At 37.5% G+C, this 22639-nt stretch overlaps 2 protein-coding genes and 1 non-coding gene across 3 annotated transcripts in view; all 3 read left to right on the top strand.

The window, feature by feature from the left end:
- Positions 1 to 803: 803 nt before the first annotated feature.
- WDR88 (WD repeat domain 88) lies at positions 804 to 14017 on the top strand. Its single transcript, XM_068693596.1, has 11 exons — positions 804 to 1074; positions 1687 to 1797; positions 3008 to 3096; positions 4903 to 4966; positions 5487 to 5625; positions 5993 to 6122; positions 8321 to 8505; positions 9700 to 9782; positions 12059 to 12127; positions 12535 to 12627; positions 13880 to 14017. Exons 1-11 carry the CDS (start codon positions 961 to 963, stop codon positions 14015 to 14017), a joined length of 1215 nt encoding a protein of 404 aa, XP_068549697.1. The 5' UTR covers positions 804 to 960.
- Positions 13964 to 22639, top strand: part of LRP3 (LDL receptor related protein 3) — a 49109-nt gene continuing 40433 nt past the window's right edge. The window contains exon 1 of the mRNA XM_068693587.1: positions 13964 to 14099. Within this exon, the coding sequence (XP_068549688.1) occupies positions 14060 to 14099 (40 nt within the window). The 5' untranslated portion in view covers positions 13964 to 14059. The remainder of the gene's footprint in view (positions 14100 to 22639) is intronic.
- Positions 16632 to 16705, top strand: TRNAT-AGU (transfer RNA threonine (anticodon AGU)). Its single transcript has one exon. It is a non-coding gene; the product is annotated as a tRNA-Thr (tRNA).

The raw sequence follows: 22639 nt of genomic DNA, 5'->3' as shown, positions 1-22639 counted from the left end.
CTAGAGAAGCAGTTGATGCCCTATGCCTGTCAGTGTTGAGGAGAGATTTGTACAATGTGCTCAGTAATATGTTTTAACTTTTGGGTAGTCCTGACGTGGGCAGGCAGCTGGATTTGATCTTTGAATGGCCCTTCCAGCTGAACTGTTCTATTTTATTCTAACGCTGGAGGGTAATTTTTGTCTGCTTTAGTTTTTAATTTCCTAACTTAATTAAATGTAAAATTTGCATTGGGTATGCCTTTTGTTTTTCTTTTTTCTGTTTTTTTGAATCTAATGTAGAAATTCAGATTGCAGTTTTCCAGTATCTAGCTGTACTTGAAGTTATTTTTATGTCTCCTAATTATGTATTGTATTTGCTATAGCAGGTCTAAACTAATAAGTTGTCACATTGACAAAAATTAAGGTTCCATTAGCCTTAATACCTTGGTACTAGATTAGTACTCTTAATTATAATCTGCATTATTTGACAATATTATGTAATTACAATTAAAACATCACTTTTTTTGTTTAATACAGTACATTTAAAAAATGCTTGTTATCTCAGAGTTATTTTAATACAACCTATGAAAAAGCAGACACACAGAACCTCTCCTTCCAGGTGTACGGGAAACCAAACCAACATTCCTGCTCAAAAGTATGAACAAAAACTGAAATTCACAGTTGGAGATAGTAGTTCTTCGTGACTGACTTTCACAGTTGGTGATGGTTCTTTGGTAACTGACTTAATAAGAATTATTTATTATCCACAGCTTTCTGGCAGCTCTTCATGAAAGCAAGGTGGTTAGTAGTCTTGCGTTGGCTCAGCCCGTGTAGTTTTAAAAGTAAAGTCAAAAAGAACACCTCAGAAAGGAAGGAAACACGCGAGAAAAGGCTCGGTGACTGACGCGTGCAGGCGGCCGCGGGGCCGGGCCTGGGCGCGGGCTCCCCTCACGGGGCCGCTGAGGCGGCGCGCGGAGCCTCATGGCGGCGGGGGGCAGCCGCGGGGACCCCTTGGCCCTGGGGCCCGAGCCGGAGCCGGAGCTGGAGCCGACCCCGGCCGAGGGGCGCTGGGGCGACCAGGAGTCTGCGGCGCAGGTGGGTCGGGGCAGGCAGATTCCGCGTCCCTGCATAGCTGGGGATCCTATAAACAGGGCTGGAGAGCTCCGCGCTGCTTCACGAGTGGTTAACCCTTAGGGCAGGTGGTTTGGGGATGGTTTAGCGCATGCAGACGCGTGCCAGACAGTCGTAGTCCCAAGTGACTGAAGAAAAGCCTTTTCAAAATACGACTTACGTGACATTTTTAGTGGTTTTGGCTAAACAGCGCAGCCTGAGACATATAGTCCTGCCGCTTGGTGGGCCAAGATCAAGGAAAACACTTCAGGGGTTTTGAAAGACTTGAGAGAGACTTAACAAGTTTTAAAAATAAATCTTGCTTTGCATGAGAGAGGAATTGGGGAAAATAAACCAGCACCACCAAAACCAGCTTCTTTTCCTCCAGAACAATCAAATCCAGCAACCTTTCTTTTCGACCAGGTGATTGTGAAAGCAGCTGCAGCCCAGTGCCTGGACAAGGACACGAACTCCTCACTCAAGCAGAGCCTAAAAATTCTGCTCCCGTCGTTGTTTTCGTGCTCCCTCTTGTGGAGGAAGCTGTCAAAAATGATTTCAAAGAAAAGTATTCCTAAACTTTGCTCTATTTGTTTACAGATACAATTCAAAATTCTAAGAGGACACAGTGATACTGTGAGCTCCTGCCATTTTTGCTCTGAAGACACAAAAATACTTTCATGCTCTTATGACAGAACAGTGAAGCTCTGGGTATGTTATGAATGCAAAAAATGACAAATTAAAAAACAGAACACATCTTCGGTTTTGGTAATTCCGTAAAATGGTATTACTACTGATAGGTGAAATAGCTCCTTCAAGTGAAAGTCCCTGTAAGGAAGCAGCTCTAGCTCTTAGACTTGACAGTTCATATTTAAGAAAGAGAGGGGTAGTCAGAATTGCTAAATTTAATTCACATATTGAAGATGAATGTAACAACACATATGCAATGAAGGGAGTTTATTATTTGCCTGTGGTCTGAGATTTTTATATGGACATAAGGAACTGGGCTGTAAGTAGAAAGGTAGATCTCTGAGCTGTCACCATGGTTATGGTAGAGAAATTTAGAGAATGCCTTAAGGACGTTCTTAAGTGGCAGTTAGGGAAGTAGGAAAAGAGTTAAGAAAGAGTTACAGGAAATAAAACCAGTTTTTATGTGTTTGAACATCACCGCCACTGTATAAGGAAGTGTTCAAAATGAATGATTTGAATATTTTTCCAGTATATTCAGCTGGAAGACTGAAGACAAGGTTTTTTGTTTATTTGTTTTTAAGATGGAAGACAGAATAAAGATAAGTAGGTAATTCTTACTGTTGGTGTGAGAGACAGGTTTCTTTAGAGAAATATAGTTGACCTAGGAAGATGCCATATGTGAAGGAGAGGGGAATGATTTGAGGTGGAGGAAGGCAGGCCAATCAGAGAATTTTAACCAGAACTGGAGTTAGTAGGAGCAGAGGAAACCACTGTTAGGGTTTGAGACAATATTCATCATTATTTCAGCTAACTTTTCATTGGTTCTGTAATCTTTGCAGTATAATTCTTTATTTGTACTGTGGTAGTTCAGCAAGGGATTTCTGTTTGGTTCAGTACATACAGAATAAAAAGACAGTCCTGACACCAACACCTTGACAAGGCTGATGGAGAAAGATATAGGCAGAGTGGTGAAGTGCAAGAAAATGCTTGGTGTGTCAGTACTGATGAGAATGACTGTCAGTGGCTGAACACGATACTCGTGACTGACTTTTGGGAAACATATTGCAAGAATAAATTACCATTTGTATTTTCAGATTAGATGATACAAGTAAGACTAACCTTGCTTATTTCATAAGCTTTTTTTTTTTTTTTTTTTGTTTTGCTTTGTATTTTTTCATAATCTTAATCTTAGCAAGCACTTTCTAATCAAACTACTTTGGATTTATTCAAGGATGTTGTCAAAGGTTTTCCTATTCAAGTTTTTGAAGAAGAGCACACAGCCCCAATTTCTGAGTGCAACTTGAGTCCTGATGACAGAAGGTGACTATTTGCTATCACAATTTATACAAATATAGCGTGACAATTTGTGTGGTTTTCAAGGTTAAATTTCACTGCACGTGGAAACACTTTATACAAGATGTAAAACAAATCAGTTATTTTTTCAATCCTTCCTATGGTTTCATAACTTTTATTACATCCAAGTCAAACTTTTTTTGCTTTATTTTCTGCTCCATTATCACTTTGTCTTACATCTCTCTTCCTTCATATATTCCTCCTAATTCTCTCTATCCTTATGCTTTCCCTTATGCTGCCTGGACTCTAGTAGCAGTCAGTTTACTGCCAGACTCCTTCATCCACTCAAACTGCCGTAAATCTCACCTTGATCTCAGCTACAGTTTGTACAGGAGCTCTGAAATCTTTTGTTTTCCTTTGGTGTCCACTGGAGTAAATGGGAATCTTTCAGCGTCTTAAATGTATGGTGGAAAAGTCCAATAGATTGTGACTTCTTTTAGGGCAAAAAACTTATCTAATACTGGTTTTGAGTTACATGGGGCTGGAAGTCTATGCCATATGTTCTGAAAGGGGTATGTAAACGTATTATTTGTATGAAAGAACAGCATTGAACTAGCCAAGGATCATGGGTTCATCTGTTGGTAAGTTTTATATGGTCATAAAAGGTATTTTCTATGTGTATTGTTTATTAATAATCCATGACCTTTCCATTAAGCCTGTCAAGTCAATTCCAGAAGAAATGCATCATATCCAGTGTCAATCTACGGGCATGATAATTAAGACAACCGCAACATATATTAATACTTGGTTAAATAGGTTATGCATTGCCTCCGGGGGTACTATTTCTGGCATATTTTATCATTAAGTTGTACTTTATATCAATTTTTATCAGGTTAGAGCGTTGACTAATCATCTTTTTGATCACTGAATAGTGTAAGTGCTACACTGCCTGTTGCCATTGTCTACATCCTTGAATACTGCTAAACAGCAAGTGAAATACCATTGGCTCGGAAAACACCTTCCAATTGAAAATGCTACCCATTCGTAACCTTCATGTGGTCTTTTGTGTTAAGCGTTTCCATTTAGGAGCAGAGTTTGTGCTGATTGTAGGAAAAATGCACATATTGAAAAAAATAGGCTTACTAACATAATTGTGTTTTTAGTTGTGAGAATGTAAAGTTTCTTGGGTGAAATGTATAGAAGTGATGTTGACTTAAAATGCCACAATGGTACTCAAAAAATTTGTCCTATCTAGTGACATTAATTATAAAGGTTATTTCAGATATTTGGACGTCTTTCTAATAAAACTGTGTGAGGGAAAAATTCTTGACCTCCCATTTCATGGAAATCTGTCTCTTTCAGTAAACTTCATTGAATAGCTTTGTTGTATAATGTGGCTTTGTGTTTGTGCAAAGCAGTGTCTTTGGTAGAGGGTTACCCAGCAACATAACTACTGAAAATCCAAAAAAAGCCCCAACTATCTAGGGACAAGAGCACCTCACGTTCATTAAAGAAAGACATCATAATGGCTTTATGTTTTTTTTTTAAGTTAGAAATAATTAAATATCTTGTAACGCATTAAATGAAATTGATTTGACTGCTTGCACTGAAAATTGCATAGATTGTATTATTATCAGTTTCTATCTGAAGTATAAATAATCTTTTTAAAAAGCGAACACTAAGGTAGGCAATAATTTTTGCTGCTGTGTTAAAAATTTATTTTAAACTAGTGAATGTATGTTAAATCATTGTCAGAATTAAATGTTGTCATTTATTTCTAAATAACTTCCTTTAAATGAAAACATTGAGTGCTGTTTTCATTGTCATTTTTAGAGTGGTGACATCATCCTATGATAACACTGTTAAGGCTTGGGATATGGAAACGGGGAAAATGCTTGTAGGTATCCTTTTGAATACATCCTGCAGAAGATATAACTGTATAATTTGGCTATAGTTTTTTTATTTACCAAAAAATAATAATAATAATAATAATAATAATAATAATAATAATAATAATAATAATAATAATAATAAAAAATAAACATTTGTTAGCACAATACAGTATGGTTAGGGTAGGGTAGGTAGGCTTGATTTTTAGTCCTAGTTTTGACACTGATTAATTCATTGAACATGTCTCAGTTATTGCAGATAAAAATGGGTATAATGATAATAACCCGTCTCAGAAGATATGTTTAAGATTGATTAAATTAACTTTTAAGATTTGAATAGGGTATACATATCTAATTTTAAGTTAATTACTAATGTAAAAATTGGATATAAATGCTTCGATCACTTTTCACCAAAATAAAGTAATATCAAAGCCCTTCTTTCCAAGCCTACTTACAGATTATCTGCCGTTAAACAGTTTTATCTCTAACCCTCCAGCATAATTCTAAAACCTTTTATTTTCTCTTCAGTGGACAATAGAACATGAAGGCATTGTAACTTCATGCAGTATTTCTTGTGATGGTAAATATGTGGTATCTGGCTCAGACAAAGGTAATGCCATATTTGTTTTTGATGCAGTAAGTGCAACAGTGGTAGCACATGTCCAAGGTAAGACTTAATGCTTTCATATCTTGTTTATGCATGACTTTTTTCTATTTCTTACAAGAAAAAATTATTAGCTCCGTTCAAATACCCTTGCGTGAGAAGGGCAAAATAAACTCATCTGCAAGATAATAAGCCCACTATTTTTCACAGTAGATTTATAATATGAGATAATAGGGCCAAAATTAGACTAACAGTGATTATTTTTTTGAAGCATAATTTCCCTTTGGAGGTAATTTAACTAGTAAGAGCTCAGTCCCATGAGGCTTCCACTCAGGACTGCAGGTCACAGGGACTGTACCACTCCGGAATCAGCTCCTAATGCTACATGCAGTCCTTAGAAGTAATCGTCCCACTGGGTGTCTTTGTGTAGGTCATCACAGAAGTACGATCACAAGATGCTGTTTTGATCCTGATAATCAACGGGTGACTTCAGTATCATACGATAAGACCATAAAGCTATGGGATATGAGAACTCGATCCACCTCAATTACCATTAATGAGTAAGAAACAATACTGTTATTAATTATGTATGGTATTATTTGCATCTTTGACAATTATCAGTGAGATTTATTTTAACAATATTTTTTTTAAGTAAACTTAAGTAAAAATATTAAGTATAGAGAAAATGAACAGTAATTCTTGAACTAAAGTAATATATAAGCAAATGACATAGAAAACGTCATTTGACATGGAAAGCATGAATAAAACGTACCATTCCAGCTTCCTGATGTAAATAATTTAACAAAAATAATTGTATTCTGATGTCTACAAGCATTTCTGGTGCTATATTTTAGTGCTTCTATGTTCTCAAGTACATATAGTGGAATAAGCATATGCAATATAATGCAAAGTATAAACTTCTGGTTGTGATTTCTACTAATTAGGAAATATGTATAATTGTTGACTAATGAAGTCTTTAAAAAACATAATGGAGTGAAGCAAAACTAATACAGAGAATTTTCCTAAATTGGATTATTTTGGCTGCAGCTTAAACTCCCACGCTTCTTTTTAGAACCACTTCAGACATGGAGAACAGATTATTCCCTTGTTTTCTGAATACATGTACAAGAACTTTTGTTGTATCTACCGACTCATGTTTTCAGACGACAGAACCGTCCTTATTCATTTAATATTTTTCTTTCCTAGTTTTGTAATTGTTTTTGCTGTTCATCTCAGATATCTTTCCAGTGGGCCCACTTTTTTTTTTGAATAATGCGAACAGTATTCCTTCTAATTAGAAAAAAAAAAAAAGTATTACTATTCGTAGAGTATACCTCTGTTCCTCATACATATTGGATGTGATTTACTGTTGCTTTTTGAAAACATGATGATGAAGATGAGTCAATATTTGCCACATCCTTTTTGCAGAACTGTAATAGAGAGGCTATTGTTCCCACCCTTTATCTGTGCAGTTCATTATTTGTATGTTACTCTAAATGTCAGACTTGACCAAACTGACATGGTCAGACAAGTCCTTAGACTAGATAATGGATTAAAACACTGTAACACTCTCACAAACTGCAGTGACTACAGCATTGTTTCCTATACAGACCATTATAACCCTTTATTTTCCCCATCATTTCTTCAATTTGTGAAGGTCACTTTGAATTTTAGTATTTTCTCCTGTAATTACAGGCCCTTGGCTTCCTTCCATATCTCTATCTCATTATCTATGTTGTTAATGGAAGTATGAAATAGGACTGAATTCAAAACAGATGCTGTGGACCCTATCAATATATACTTACATTTTTACAGTGAATGAATTATAGCCATTCTCTGAGTTTTGATACTGCTTTTCCAGATTATTTGTCCCTATTTACTTTTGGAGAATGTCTTGCCCAGTGCCAGCAATTATGCTTAATATGAGCTCCTGAGCCTTCCCATGCTAAACCCTTATATCTCTCACTGAAATTAGTATTATATCAAAAAATGATGTCAATATAAGGTATTACATTTCATTAAGAAAGCATGCAACAAGAGATATCAAATCAGCTGTTAAAATTATCAGTGTCTTTAAATAAACTCAACTAATTTAGCTTTGAATTATAAAAACAATAAACAAAGTGCCATTAAACAGTAATAAAATTGTCTTTTGAGAGATTAGGAATTACTTTGGATGGGAAATTCAATATGGAACTTTGTAATAATATTTATTTTAAATCAAAATGACAACAGTACTGTTTCCTGTAAAAGATGCTCATAATCCTGTCCCCACTGTAGATTTCAGAAAGCCCTAGAATTCTCATCCAGTTCTGGAACTTCCAGACTTCTTTTCCTATGGGTATCACTGCTTCCAAAATTAGATTTCAATATAGAATTGATTCATCCTTTTCCTATGAGTATTTGAGTATAAATTTACATGCAGAGTTTGTTGCATGCTGTATTTTTTTAATGAGTAATGAGTGGCTTTTTTGGTAACTTGCTTTTAATAAAGTGTATTTGTGTTGTAATTGCTAAACAGTTTTCTGTTAATCTGTGTTCAGCAACAACAACAAAACTGATCATTTGGTGCTGAACAAACAGGGTTCGAGCCTGCGAAATGACTTAATCAAATAAGGGATTTAAATGCATGCTGGCTGTGGGATTGTAAACAGCTCTGGAAACTTTACAAAACTATTCATATAATTAAAATTCACTTTATAATGGTTTGTAATGGTTACAAAACCTCACTGTTCTGATATTTTTATCTGTATTTCAGGGGACACAGCAATGCTATCTCAGATTGCTGCTTTACCTCTGATGGTCGTTACTTGTGCACAGCATCCTGGGACAAGAGCTTAAAAATATGGGATATAAAGACAGGAGAATTCCGATGTCATGAACCTCTTTCCTTGAACCAAGGACATGAGGGTTCTGTTAGTTCCTGTGTTTTTAGCCAGGATGGTGAGTTGTCTTCATACCAGTACGTATGAAGAGTATGGTATCTCAGTATGGTATCTCAGTATCTATGTATGTCACATAACAGATGAACCACAAGTGACCACTCTAATCATGTAAGTCGTTTGCGATTTCCAAGATAACATGTTTAATTATGAGAAAACAATGTCTATGTAAATGAGTAAATTGAAGTTGAAAGTAGTGGTTAAGACAGAAAATAGACTTTAGGCACTGGAACACTGCTTAATTGATGTACCCATCAAGAGGTATAATAAAAGGTTGTAAAGGAATAAAAGCACAATACCACTACAAGATTAACTTAGCACTTGCTGATATTCTCCTAATATTAGCTAGTAAACACCATGTTGAGTGAATACTGTACTGATGTGTAATGAAGTACCTCCTAAAGTTACTTCATAGTGCAAACAACATATGCCTGTATCTGAGTGGAGGTAGTGGAGAGCAATTTCCTACTGCACTTATTCTCTTACTTTCACTAGATCACAGTCCATTGCTAGTACCTCCACAAACATTAAATTTGTGTTATTGCAAACTGCTATTTCCAGATTTTCTTCTTTTCACTGCAGTGGACTAATACCAGTTTCTGTACATTGTGATCTAATTGGCTGTTTCCTTTTGCAACTTCACGTCTGAGTACTTGGTAAAGATAACTCCTGAACTGCTGATGTCTGATCAATCTGCAGGCATAACCAAACAGTGGCCTCTCAGCTAGACTTCTCATATAAATAAATAGCAACCGTGTATTGGGAAAAAATACCTGTGTTTTGAAGACATGCAAATGCAAATAGGCCTATGAATTGTGGAATTTAAAAACGTGCTTTCCATGCTAAACTCATTAGTATTTTGTTTTTATTCAGAGTTGAACAAACAATTCTGAAAATATTCTCTATATTTAAACTTTTAAACAAAGTATCTTCTTGATTTTCTAAGACAATACAAATTTCATGTGCTATTTCCACTCATTTGTGTGTTTACTAAATTTGTTTTACTATTTACAAAACCAAGAACATTAGCAACAAATAGCCAAAAGGAACTTTTAATATCTTGTTTAAGCATGACTAATAGCTCATTATTTAAATTTTATTAACAAAGTCTGACTCACTGCTAGACGGAGTCTCTTCTATTAGTCTGTAGTGACAAAGCAAAGATATAATATAGTATTCTGATTTTATATTTCAGCATCGCTTGTTGTGTCTGGTGGATATGACAAAACTATAGCTATATGGGAAACAGATGCAGGCTATAAAAAGCTAAGCTTAAAGGTACTGAGGTCTTACTTGATCAGTAGTTTAATGAGAAGGTTTAAAATGTGTCGCTCTTTTAAAAGCATTGTATATTTTGATACCAGATACCCTTGCCCATCATTTCCAGATATAGGCAGGAATATATTGTGGATTTCTGTGATTTAATTTGCCAGAACAATATATTTTTACGCAATTACCTACAAAGACACTACCTTTGTCAAGTCAGTTATTAATACACTATTACTTTATTTATTTATTTCTAAGAACAAATTTATTTAATCATTATATGAATGGAGTTGTGCTTATGCTCTAGGAGATTCTTCCAGCAAGTAACAGGAGTCTGGATAGTGCATATATTAATTGTAAAATGCCATGCTGTCTATGGCTTTATGTTTACATGCTTGCATATGTTCACAGAAAATAGTACATTAGAAGGGAAGCATTCCAAAAACTGTAAATACTAATGTTGAGGTTGTCAGGCTTAGTTCAGTCCCTAGGTTACACACTTTATGTTACTACCTGTATTGACTTGGACGTGGTCTGCCATGTTATGGTCCTTTATAGGATGATCAATTCTGTAAATGAGGTAGCTATTCAGTATTTATCTATCCCTGCTTAGAGCTAGGCCTGCTCTTTTTCTTCCAGATCTATTGTAATACTACCCAAAATTTGAGGATATAAGTAATACCTGGATGAAAAAAAGAGCACCCTACCTTCATTTCTTTTTTGTGCCATCATGAGTTTATTTTTCATTTTCATTTTTTATTATTCATTTCTTATTTTAGTGGAAACAATCCACAAGACTCCAACTAATTATCAGATACGAGTCAAAGAAAAGGATTAACAGTGTTCCTAACCTTATGTACGCATTTTGCAAATGTTAATTTCATAGAAGTCAGGCAATAACATCAGAGTTCAGATTTGCAACCTTGCCTATTTCCTGTCTTGTGAAAATCTGATTTCAACAGACTTTTTTTTTTTTTTTTTAACTTACTACATATACTCTTCGAGGCTTAGTTAAGTCTCATGTTAACATGAGTTAAATGAGTTAACACTCATGAACAAACCCACCTGGCATATCTCAGAAAAGACAACTTTCCTTCAAAGTCTTTTGAGTTTAAAAATAAATTTCAACTGCTGTTTGCATCCAAGATAACATCTTTGTATGGGAGATCTTAAAAGCTTGTGCCTCACCTGATACCTTAAATGTAAGCTTACATACCCTCCTGAGTTAGAACTGTAGTGATTAAACCTTTTGAACAGTAACAGCATACATTCACCACAGCATAGGTGCTTTACCTAGTACAACTACTGCATATTTCCCAGTTAACAGCAATTTCTGTAAGTAACTCAGTTTCCCATAAAATGAGAAGGCATCTGTTTAAATGCTAATGTCTTTGTAACTATGGAGAATTCCAGTTTAGTATCTGTGCCTTGGTATAAATATATTCTGTGCACATAACTAAATTTAAAAACATGTTTTAAAGATTCTGCAGTAAAATAGCACTTACATTTTACATGTATGTATGGATGTTTTACTTTGTGCTTGAAAAATATACACTTGTTCTTCTATTGTAATTTAATTCTTAGGTGTGGCATTAGTCTATCAAAATGACACAGTGCCTTCCTAAACTCTAGGAATTTTATCTGTTAATTCTATTCATGTCTGAATAACGTCCTTCACTGGAGTAAACACATCAGTTTAGATTTTAACCTGTCTCTATTCTTATGCCAACTCAATGCTGTTAACCTCAAATCAGCAGTGCTGCTGTTGTCAAAACGAGGATATCCGATACAGCTGCTTGACTTGGCCTGCTTCCAGCACCGGTTTCCTTCCCTTGAAATAGGGAGAGCTGCTGCCTGTTCCCAGACCTCTTCCCTCCCCTTTCACATGCAAAACAGCCTCAAGTCCTCCTCCCTTCCCCTTTTTTAAGGTAATGAGTATGAGGAATCAACTCTCTCTCTTTACAGTTCTTTAGGAATCCGTTTAAAAAAGTAGGGAAAAAAAAAAGTCCTTAAATAGAGCTTAAGCCCATGCTAACTGTGTAGATGCAGTGCTTCTGATTGCTACAACCGGTGGTCTGCTTTCCAGAGATTATAACAGCCATTGTTTTCAGGTATAGGTAGGAAAACATGAGCTTCGTAGCAACGTTTTTTCCTGACTTAACGTGAGAAGTTTAGACCAAAACTTTCCCTCTGCATTTCAAAATAAATACATGGTACAGATTGTTGTTTTTATTATTAGAAAAGTATTTTTTTTACTTGTCTTAAAGTTAACTTTTGCTCTACTGTAGGGTCATTGTGACTGGGTGACAGATGTTGCAATTAGTGAAAACAAGAAATGGATTCTTTCAGCCTCAAAGGTAATCGCTAATTTCCTGATGTGGTTTAAAGAGCCAACTTACAAATGGATGTGAAGATTTCATCCCTTGTTTTCAGCTTTGGTTTGATGAAAATTAACACTGGTAAAGTTGCTTATAAAAATTCTAAGTTCTAAGCAGTATTTTCCTCAAGTAATTAGAGAAAATCTTAAGAATTTGATACATGTTTTTATTTTTTATAACACATTGATATGTGTTATTATTTTAAAATGTGCATGCAGTTTTAAGATTGCTAAGGTTTCCAAACGTGATACTTAAATGTGAAATAGTTCAGCACTCTCAGGGTGAGAGCTCATCTGATAAAATGAGAATTCATCTTCCTGAAAATGATGAAGGTCACTGCTTTGGTAATATACAAACACATCAAAACAATTGCTTCTGTTTCTCAGGATTCTACTTTGAGATTGTGGAATATTGAGAAGATGGATCATATACCTTCAGTGATAGAAAGCAGAAAAGAAAAAGGCTCAAAAATCGCTCAGGTTCTATCATTTTATTTTCTAATGCTGCCTCATAATTTATTCAAAAAAAAAAATTTGAATTTTAGAGGAAAGCTGTAAGATTTGCTGACTGGAAACACAATTTGATTGTGCTTCTTTTGTCTGTGTGAAGATTTTCAAATAATTTTTGGGGAGTGGAATGTAGTAGTTCTTTCTTTTAATTGATTGCGGTAAGGACACCAATTTGCATGTACAGGTGCATTTTCATTTTTAGAAAACACAGTAAGACATTTATGTGTAACTCTAAAAATAAATATATTTTGTTTTTCTATGCTTGATGCTTCTGCAGAGTAACTACCTGCTTATATAAGAATTGCCAACTTAAAAAGACAGGGCAGGTAATAAAAATGTTCTGAACGTAAATCAGCTTATAGGCATTCTAATTAGATGTTTTTTAAAACCGAGACTATATGTGTTCTGACCTCTGAAACATGAATTATAAGCAGATAAATGTTAGGAAAGTGGAACATTAACAAGCTTAATGCTGTTGAGATGTGCTTTTCTTTATAGTTCCGCAGTTGGTTTTGATGGTGTGTTTGCAAGTTCTTTTGTATATTTTTCTTCTTATCAATAACTATGAAGTGAAATTGCATGGAAAAAATAAATTTATTATTTTTATATATATATATATATATATATATATATATATATATATATATAAATTTATTATATATATATATATATAAATATATATATTTATAATATATATATATATATATATTATATATATATATAAAACCAGGCTTTCCTGTTGAACATCATTGGTTCAAAAGCAATGTACAGCTTTTTAAGCTTTTACATAAGTTTTATAAATGCAACAGCAGTGAAAATGTGTGCACTCCTAAAAAGTATCCATTGATAGAATTTTGAGAATACAGTTAAAGTTGGTACTAAACAGGACTTTTGGTCCATTTTTAGCAATATTTAAAGTATATCAAACAATCAGAAAAATTTAATATTAACTTTTTAATGCTTATGAAAATATTTCTTTAAATTTTGAAGTAATGCTGTATGTGCTCTAATACTCATGAAGTTTACTCTGTGCCTATGTGTGGTCAGCAAAGTTTTTTTCAGCAGCACTATCTGTGTAAAGTTATGACAGCTATGCGCACTTAGTGCATCTCAAAAATCAGGCCTAGATATGTGTCTATATGGAGATGTATTTTTATGACTGAAATAATGCACATCTATTGCAAAATTTACTAAAATACCATTGTTTTCATATTTATACCAGTGTGAAGAATGCGAAAAACCTTTCTTAAGCCTGCAGTGTGGTGACTTTGAAATGATATCCAAGTGTGTATTCTGTCGTCTGTCTTCTCCAGTGACACGTATTTTGCCATTGCCACCTTCTGTCTCTCCTGATGTTTAAATTCATCTAGCAGTCTTTGGGTGTTAACATATCTAAGTATAAATGGAGTGTCTGTACATCTTTATGTACTGCACATACAAAGGTAAGGGCTTCCTCTAACCTTGCGCTACTGTGGTATTTTTTATGGAGAATAATAAACTGCTGTACAAATCCATTGAATAGCTGTGACTTGTCATGTAAAGAATGCAACTGCCCAGGAGTTGGAATCTATGTTGCATGGTAGTAGAAAACAAAATTACTTGTCCTTTGGTAAATTTTAAACAATTGTAAATTAATAATATAACTCCAATCTCAGCTTAGTAAAGAATACATGTGAATGTATAAATCATGACAGGTTTCCTTCCTTTCTTTAGTTAAACTGTTCTTCTTTACTATGGCACACACAGTTGCTTTCAGTGGATATCAGAAAGTTTTGTGAGTAAAACCACGAAGAAGACCATCAATGTTTTTTTAACCTGTTGCCATACTTTTTAGAAAAAATTTGCAAATGAACTTTCAGCCATGAGAGTAAGTTGTAGGTTGCATCATGGCAGACTTGATGCAGCACAAGCTAGTTTTGTGCCATCCACCAAGGAGCATGGTATTTTTACTACTCTTAGGAGCGTGAGAATGTCAATTGCTAAAAGTTTTAGTGTTTCAGAATGTTTGGAAGCCTTGTTCCTGTGAATAGCATTTTCAAGCTTTTCAGCATTTCTTTCCTAAAGGAACAGAAATGAGAATAGTTAGAACTGGGCATGTGGCAGCCTGGAACACAGTTAAGCTGTGGAATAAAAACACGTTTGAGTAGGTAGATTATTTTTTCTTCTTTTAAATTATACGAAATGTGTAGCAACAATCACAGAATCCAAGGTTAAAAGAAAATACTTCTGGGATACATTTTGTATAGCTTTATGGCTTTGAATAAACATGAGGTGATAAAAATGCATTAATTTCCAACATTCTTTTCTGTACTGTACTTCTAAATTAAATAATACTTTTTGTTGATAGAGCAGCTAAAAGAAAATGCTATGTCCATGCCCCTGATGTTATTTTTTTGAACAGATTACAGGAAGTATGCATGTATTATAGCTGAAGTAATTTGGCTTGAATGTAGTTAGTAATACTGAAATAATTTCTGTATGTTAGAAAAGATTAGTCATTGATGTTGTTATATTAACATTGAAAGTGTTCCTTTTTTTTTTTTTTTCCCCTTTTCAGCTGGAAAAAATCAATGCTCATTTTTTTTTTCCCCACTGAAACAATTGCTCTATAGAGGTTTGGTTTATTTTGCATTAGTAATATGAATAGGTTGCAATTTAAATGATTACTCTTTTTATTTCCCAACGTTAGAAAAACAAGGAAAAAAGAATTCTTACTGAATTAAATTTAACCAGAATGTAAGTTTTATTACTTTTTGCTGTTACCTGTCCACTAACATCACTTGTGTCCTGCTTGGGTGCCATGTGAGTCAGCTTCAGCCCTGAACTGATCTCACCTGCAGCAGTAGGCTTGTGTTTGTATGCAGAGTAGGTTTTGTGGAGAATGTGATAGCTATCGACAATTCACAGGGTGACTTTTTGTCTGCATTTATTGTGGGTTTTGTACCCTGCAGTTTGACTAATTCATTCAGGCTGATTTTTACCTGTTGACAAAGTTAAGAGAGAAGGCTGTTTTAGACCAACTAAGCGTGGCTGTCATTCTGTAGTGATTACTTGAAAAATATCATCTATAATTTGTCTCTAAATATGCCTTAGGTGACTGTTAAATTGCTGAGGCAATCTCTGCATTTTGCAGATTCTGATTATACTCCAGGCCTGTAATCAGATCTATTCATGAGGCTTCTTTCTCTGATAACCTTTGGTTGTGGGCCAGGCTGCATGTTCATTTGTGCCTCATTGCGACGTGCTTATACCATCCGTCTTCCTGCTGTGGCACATCCTCGCTGCCCTGCGGAGGTAACAGGCCAAGAGCTGAGGCTCTGCAGGACGTTTTACTGGTGGCAGCGTCAATTCTGTGTGAAGAACTCAGATTTGTTATATAGAAAACTGCAGCCTAAATCACTTTCTTCTCTAATTATTTAGCTTGCATAAAGGTGTGCGTGCGCATGCGTTCGGTCAGGAACTATTGTTATGGGCGCAAATCCTACAGCAGATAAGCGGTGTGTGCCCATGCACGTTGTGGTTTAATTTCTGTGTTGTTACAGAGGTGATGGCAGTGTGAGGGCTACTATTCCCTCACTATCCTCGATTGTGAACCCTGGGTGCTTGAGACAGTGGGTTTGGGACGAGACAGGACTGGAGCCTAAACGCGAGCCTAAACCTTGCCGAAGTATCTTCCTTCACAGTCTCTACATGTCTTGTGCCAAAAGCAAGCGCCTGACAGAGCCAAGCCTGGCAGTCTCTGCGCTGATCGCGGCTGCCACACCAGAACTGCCCAGCCCCCTTGAGCCGCGCTGTGAGGCCGGACCTCTGCGGGGACTGACAGCGGGGCGAGCCCCTGCCCGAGCCTGTGAGGGCAGCTCGGGGGCCGCACTGGCCGCCTCGCTGGGCCGGGATCCCCTCAGCAGCCTCTGAGGCACTGCCCAGGAGCCGCCGGCCGCTGTATTGGGGCCGCGCGGAGCAGGAGCCTATCGCCCGGCGCCGTGGCTTAGTTGGTTAAAGCGCCTGTCTAGTAAACAGGAGATCCTGGGTTCGAATCCCAGCGGTGCCTGCGCGGCTCGGTCCCCGCCTTTTGCCTGCGGCCGCTGTTTTAGCGCCGCCCGGGGCGCGGCGGGGACGGGCGGGCTGGTGGGCGGCAAGCGCTGTGTGTGTGTGTGGAGTCCGGTGTGTGTGGTGTACCTAGATGGAGGGGGATGGCTGTACCACAGCCGTGCTCCTGCTGTCCGGGCTCAGGGCCTGTGGTGGCCGCCCTCTCGGCAGGCCCAGCAGAAGCTGCCTGTGTGTGTTGGTCGGCTGCCGACATGCCTGGGGAAAGGGAACAAGGAACAAAAAGTTCCAGTTTTAAAGCAGAGGATTTGTTTTTTCCCCGAGATTTTTAATCGTGCAGAGCCAAGAAAATTCCTCTCTCAAACGTCTTTGCTTCCTGTCTGTAGATCTTCAGAAGTCTCTCAGGTTCTCTTCCCTTTTTTCTCTTTTTCCTCTAGTTTGCGTGAACGCTGGCTAGATGTCCAACACTGAGGCATTTGTCACCCCTCAGTGCTGAGGCTCGGCCTTTGCCTCTCCTTACTGGTTTGTTTCCGTAGTGTGGCTTCTCCAAGTGACAGTCATGACGAGCACTGTGATCATTTCCCTGCCGTTAGTGACGCAGGAGGGGGACGGAGCTTTCCAGGACATCTTTAGAAGTCAAAGGCCAAATCCTCCCCCATTAGGCTTGTGAATTAGGTTTACTGAACTTATGCCAAATGTGACTGTAAACGAATGAGAATCCATCCTCAGATCTGAAGTCAAAAGCCTTAAAACCCATTAATACAGCAAGTCCCAGCCTTGCAGCTGTGTGCTCAGGCATTTTTTGTCCCACACAGCAGCTGATGGGAGTCAGTGGAGTCTGGCATGTTTGGAGGGTCAAGTTGTCAGGGTGCAGATCTACAGCCAAATCACGGGGGCTGGAAAAGAGCTTTCCCTAGCCCCTAACGCAATACCCGAGCCTAATGTCCAGGATCAGCGTCTAGTTATAGCATCTATCTGCAGGAATCTTTCTTTGAGCAGTGTTTTCCGTAAAAATGCAACATAGGTATTCAATACATGATAAGTATAAGCAAATAATAAGTGCAAATTTCAAAATGTTTCTTAACAATTAGGAGTATACAGATTAAGGCTGTTTTCATCACATTCTTCAGTAACTCATTGATTTGTGTTACAAAGAAGGCTGGGGAAGAGCAAGCCACGTTGAGTGTCAGCCAGGTCATCTGCTGCTCCTCAAGCAGGGTCTGTTTGGATTCTGCAGGAAACAATTTTGAAAATAAAAATCTCATGTGGATATTTTTGTTCCTCCAAGCATGTAACTGTTTATTCTGGCTGCTGTAAGAGGGACTCTGCATTTTTGTATTATGAGGATGATTTGCATACTTACAGGGAACCAACATTTAAGCAAATTGATTGAACTATGGCATATTTTTTACACAGATGTAATGATATATAAATACATCATACAGGTTGCTTGTTTTGGTTCATACTCACATTTTAAATATGTATTCAGTAAATCCCTTCATCTGAGCACTGGGCTTTCACTGGCTGCCCGGAGGGTATCTGTGAATGGCCTGCTGTGCTGGACAGCTTGTTACATTTCTTATTTATGTTATAACATTCATAAAAAAATCAAGAAACAATGTGAAAGTGATTTGGATGTGCTTGCTTTGGTTACAGTAGCAGTATCTCAGGGTTCGGTTTGCTCCCAAGATTTGCCACCAGCCTTTTTCATTGCACAAGGGCCTTCAACACCTTCAGTCTAATACCCTAGCCTGGAAAGGTCCAAGTCCGTCTGCTTTCTGCCTTCACTTCTTCCCATTCTGTGTGCTACCTTTTGTATGCTTGCAGGGACAAAGTGTGAGTGCTGTCTGTAGAGCATGCAAAAGTTCCCTGTCTCCAGAAAGACTACATTTTTGATCGTTCTCAAAGAGGAAGCACAGAGACATTCTGGTTCATAAACAGAAGTGGTATTTGTCCTGTTGAAACTGGCTTCAATTTTGGCTGATCAGTAAACAATCTCACTCGTTTTCGTAGCAGGAATAGCCAGCTGGACTATTCTGTTAGGCCCACTGACCTCGGTGAAACTATTCCCATACTAACATTTTTGTGGGATTAAGGGCCTTAGTTGTTCTGTTATGGGTTATATGTAGATAAAATCTTGAGAGCTGGAGCATGAAACCCAAGAATACTCATCACTGTGATTGTGAAAAGTGTTTTAATGAATGTGATTAAAAAAACTGTGTTAAAATGTCAGAATACTAGTCGTGTTAAAAGGTTCTATATTATTTATCATGTAAAGTTCCACAAGATAGGTTTCTGAGGTAGTTTGAAATCACTAACATTTAAGCTAAATTTGCATGTTTAGTGTCTTTTTATTTTTTTTACGTACATGTGGTGGAATAGGCCAGATAAAGGCCACTTAAATCTAAAACAAAACTGTAATTACAGATTCTTCAGCAGTGTTAACACTGCGTTGAAGTTTTTACATGCTCTGCCAGGTAGCAGGTAGTAGCAGCTGTTTTCACATAAGTATTTGCATTTTTATTCATGGTGTGATCTGAATAAGCTTCCTTCTCCCCACCCAAATGTCACGCCATCCTGTCAATAACCAGTGAAGTAAAACAGCTCTATATAATCATCATCAACTGCTCTAAATTACAGCAAGTGGTGCTTACAGACCCCCCTCACCGTTACTCTACTGGTATTTGCAATTTTGTGTTTGAAAAAACACGCATACTCAAGTATGATCTGCGTAATTTCCAACCAGCAAGAGAGAGCACAGTCAGTCTGGCCTTGTAAATCAAAGACCTCTTCTTGGCTCTTCAGCTGCTGTTTGGCTCTGGACACAGTGATTTTAACTTTTGACCTCTTTTGCCATCTGCAAAATTATAACAGTATTACTGACCTCACAAAGATGCTGTGAGAGTTAATTAATGTTGTATGAAACACTTTGAGCTTTTGGATAAAATCAATATTATTCAATCTATGTTTTTGGTTTTCTTCTCAGCTCTCAGTTTGGTCATGCTGATGGTGACACTTTTCAACAGTGCTGACAGGGTTCAAAGCTGCATTTGACTTGCAGGTATGTAATTATATCAGTATATGACTGATATTGCCTGAGAAAGAGGTTAAGTGTAATAGGTAGTTTATGATAAGTACTTAAAAAAACAAACTTCCAAATTTTAGTATTTGTAAAAAGTACTGTTTTTTGATGGCAATCCCAAAACAAATGTGTTTAAAGTCACAGGATGCAAATTAACACTTGGTAAAGACAGGGGATCTTTGCAAATTAGGTGTGATAAATTATAAACTCTGTAAAAGGATATTATAGAAGCTCATATATGACTCTGAACAATTCATGTGATGTTAACAACGCTAGCGATTTGTGTCTTGTGCTATGGTCTTTTTAAGTGTACATTAGGGTAAGAAAAAAGCCAAATAAAAATCAGAAAAGAGATTGTGTCTGGGCAAGACATCTATTATAGAGCACACAGTGTTTATGTTTAGAGCTATAATGAATCTCTCTAATCATATTAAGGTGGAACCAAAGAATAATTAAATTACCAATACCAAGTGTATATATATATATATATATATATATATATATATATATATATATATATATATTTTGAGCAAGTTTGCTGATGACACCAAACTTGGAGGAGTTGTGGACTCGAATGAGGGTGGAAAGGCCTTGCAGAGGGATCTGGATAGGTTGGAGAGCTGGGCGATCGCCAACCGCATGAAGTTCAATAAGAGCAAGTGCCGGGTCCTGCACCTGGGACGGGGAAACCCTGGCTGCACGTACAGACTGGGCGATGAGATGCTGGAGAGCAGCCTAGAAGAGAGGGATCTGGGGGTCGTGGTAGGCAGCAAGTTGAATATGAGCCAGCAGTGTGCCCTGGCAGCCAGGAGGGCCAACCGTGTCCTGGGGTGCATCAAGCACGGCATCGCTAGTAGGTCAAGGGAGGTGATTGTCCCGCTCTACTCTGCGCTGGTGCGGCCTCACCTCGAGTACTGTGTGCAGTTCTGGGCACCACAGTATAAAAAGGACATGAAGCTGTTGGAGAGTGTCCAGAGGAGGGCTATGAAGATGGTGAAAGGCCTGGAGGGGAAGACGTACGAGGAACGGCTGAGGTCACTGGGCCTGTTCAGCCTGGAGAAGAGGAGGCTGAGGGGAGACCTCATCGCAGTCTACAACTTCCTCGTAAGGGGGTGTCGAGAGGCAGGAGACCTTTTCTCCATTAACACCAGCGACAGGACCCGCGGGAACGGGGTTAAGCTGAGGCAGGGGAAATTTAGGCTTGACATCAGGAGGGGGTTCTTCACAGAGAGAGTGGTTGCACACTGGAACAGGCTCCCCAGGGAAGTGGTCACTGCACCGAGCCTGTCTGAGTTTAAGAAGAGATTGGACTGTGCACTTAGTCACATGGTCTGAACTTTTGGGTAGACCTGTGCGGTGTCAAGAGTTGGACTTGATGATCCTTAAGGTTCCCTTCCAACTCAGGATATTCTATGATTCTATGCTATATATTTAAGCTGGAGGAGCAATGCCACCTGTCTTAGAAAATTTGGGATGGGGTAAATGGTATAAGTTTTAGAGCAGTAACTATATTCTCTCTGTGGACATCGCACTTAAGTGGTTTAACCATAACACTAACAGTTCCTAAAAAGAACTGTGTGTCTTTACTTGTTGCTCAGATTCACCTTGATCTTCTAGCTTGGTAGCTAAGGACAAAATCTATTGAGCCGTGAATACAGGGACAGTCACAAGACTCTGGATGTTGACACGCAGCCTGTAACCACGGCCTATGGAAGTAGCACAGCACAGTCTAAATCTTGGCAAAAAGATTTTGACTTTAATAAGGCAGATATTCTCAATGAAATATGTTGCTTTTATATATTCTGTGGGTTTTTATGGGACACCTTACTCTTGTACAGTTTAAATGCAAAGCATGCAAAATACATACCAAAAGAACGTGGCCAGGTGACTCCAGCACAAACTACACTAGAGCTCTGGCCTGAACCTGTTACTAGTTTTCATGTGACGTTCTCATATGTGCTGAGGTGAAAGTAAAGCCTTACCTTCATCCAGTCTAATAAAATACTTTCCATCTGGAGTAGAAGTGACCATAATGCAGAGCTTTTTTATAAAGGCCTTAAAAAATAACTGTGCATGAATAAATGTAGTATCTTTTTATCTATATATTTGGGAGAGAATGTTGTGTCAAAAGAATCATGTTTTACACCTGTTGTGGATAATTCACTGAGATGAAGAAGAGAGAAACAAGGAATTTGATTGCTTGTATATTCTAAAATAAAGTGTTCCTTCTTGTTTTCTAATAGTAGCTCAGAAAAAAAATAGTGAAATTTTGTCAAGGTACTTACTATAAAAGAATACACACCTGGAGGAACTTCTCAACAGCTTATCCCTTGTATTTTAAAAAAGAAAGTGAAATAATGAAATAAAGTCAGTGTCTGATATTTTAAAGAATTCTCAAAGTGGCAGGAATTGCTACAGAAAATCTTTAGCTCCCATGCTGTTGTGAACAATAATTTTCCCAAGACTTTCATAACAGTTTCTGTGAAATTGTACACAGAGTTTATCACAGTCATGGTGATTCTGTGCTACTGACTCAATGAAGTTGAGTATATTAAGTATCACTTAGCACAAGAAAATAAATGTACTCTTACTGACTCAGACCAGAGGTGCATCTAGCCTAGTGTCTCTCCATAGCTGTGGCCAGCAGCACATGTCTAAGCTAGGACATATGCACAGGGCAAACATGCAGTGATATTTTGCCAGAATACTCTACCGAATACTCACCTCTGGTGATTTCCAGCTTGGGGTCTTGAACTCTCACATACAGATATGATCAAATTTAATTTTTCATTTCTCTGTATTTGTGGGAAGCAAGAAGTGAAGGGACTCCTGCAGGCAGATGTGCATATTGGAGAC

The sequence above is a fragment of the Anas acuta genome, chromosome 10 (genome assembly GCF_963932015.1).
Source record: "Anas acuta chromosome 10, bAnaAcu1.1, whole genome shotgun sequence".
Taxonomy (NCBI): domain Eukaryota; kingdom Metazoa; phylum Chordata; class Aves; order Anseriformes; family Anatidae; genus Anas; species Anas acuta.
The sequence above is the reverse complement of the archived record's forward strand: the minus strand, read 5'-3'. Positions and strand labels throughout refer to the sequence as shown.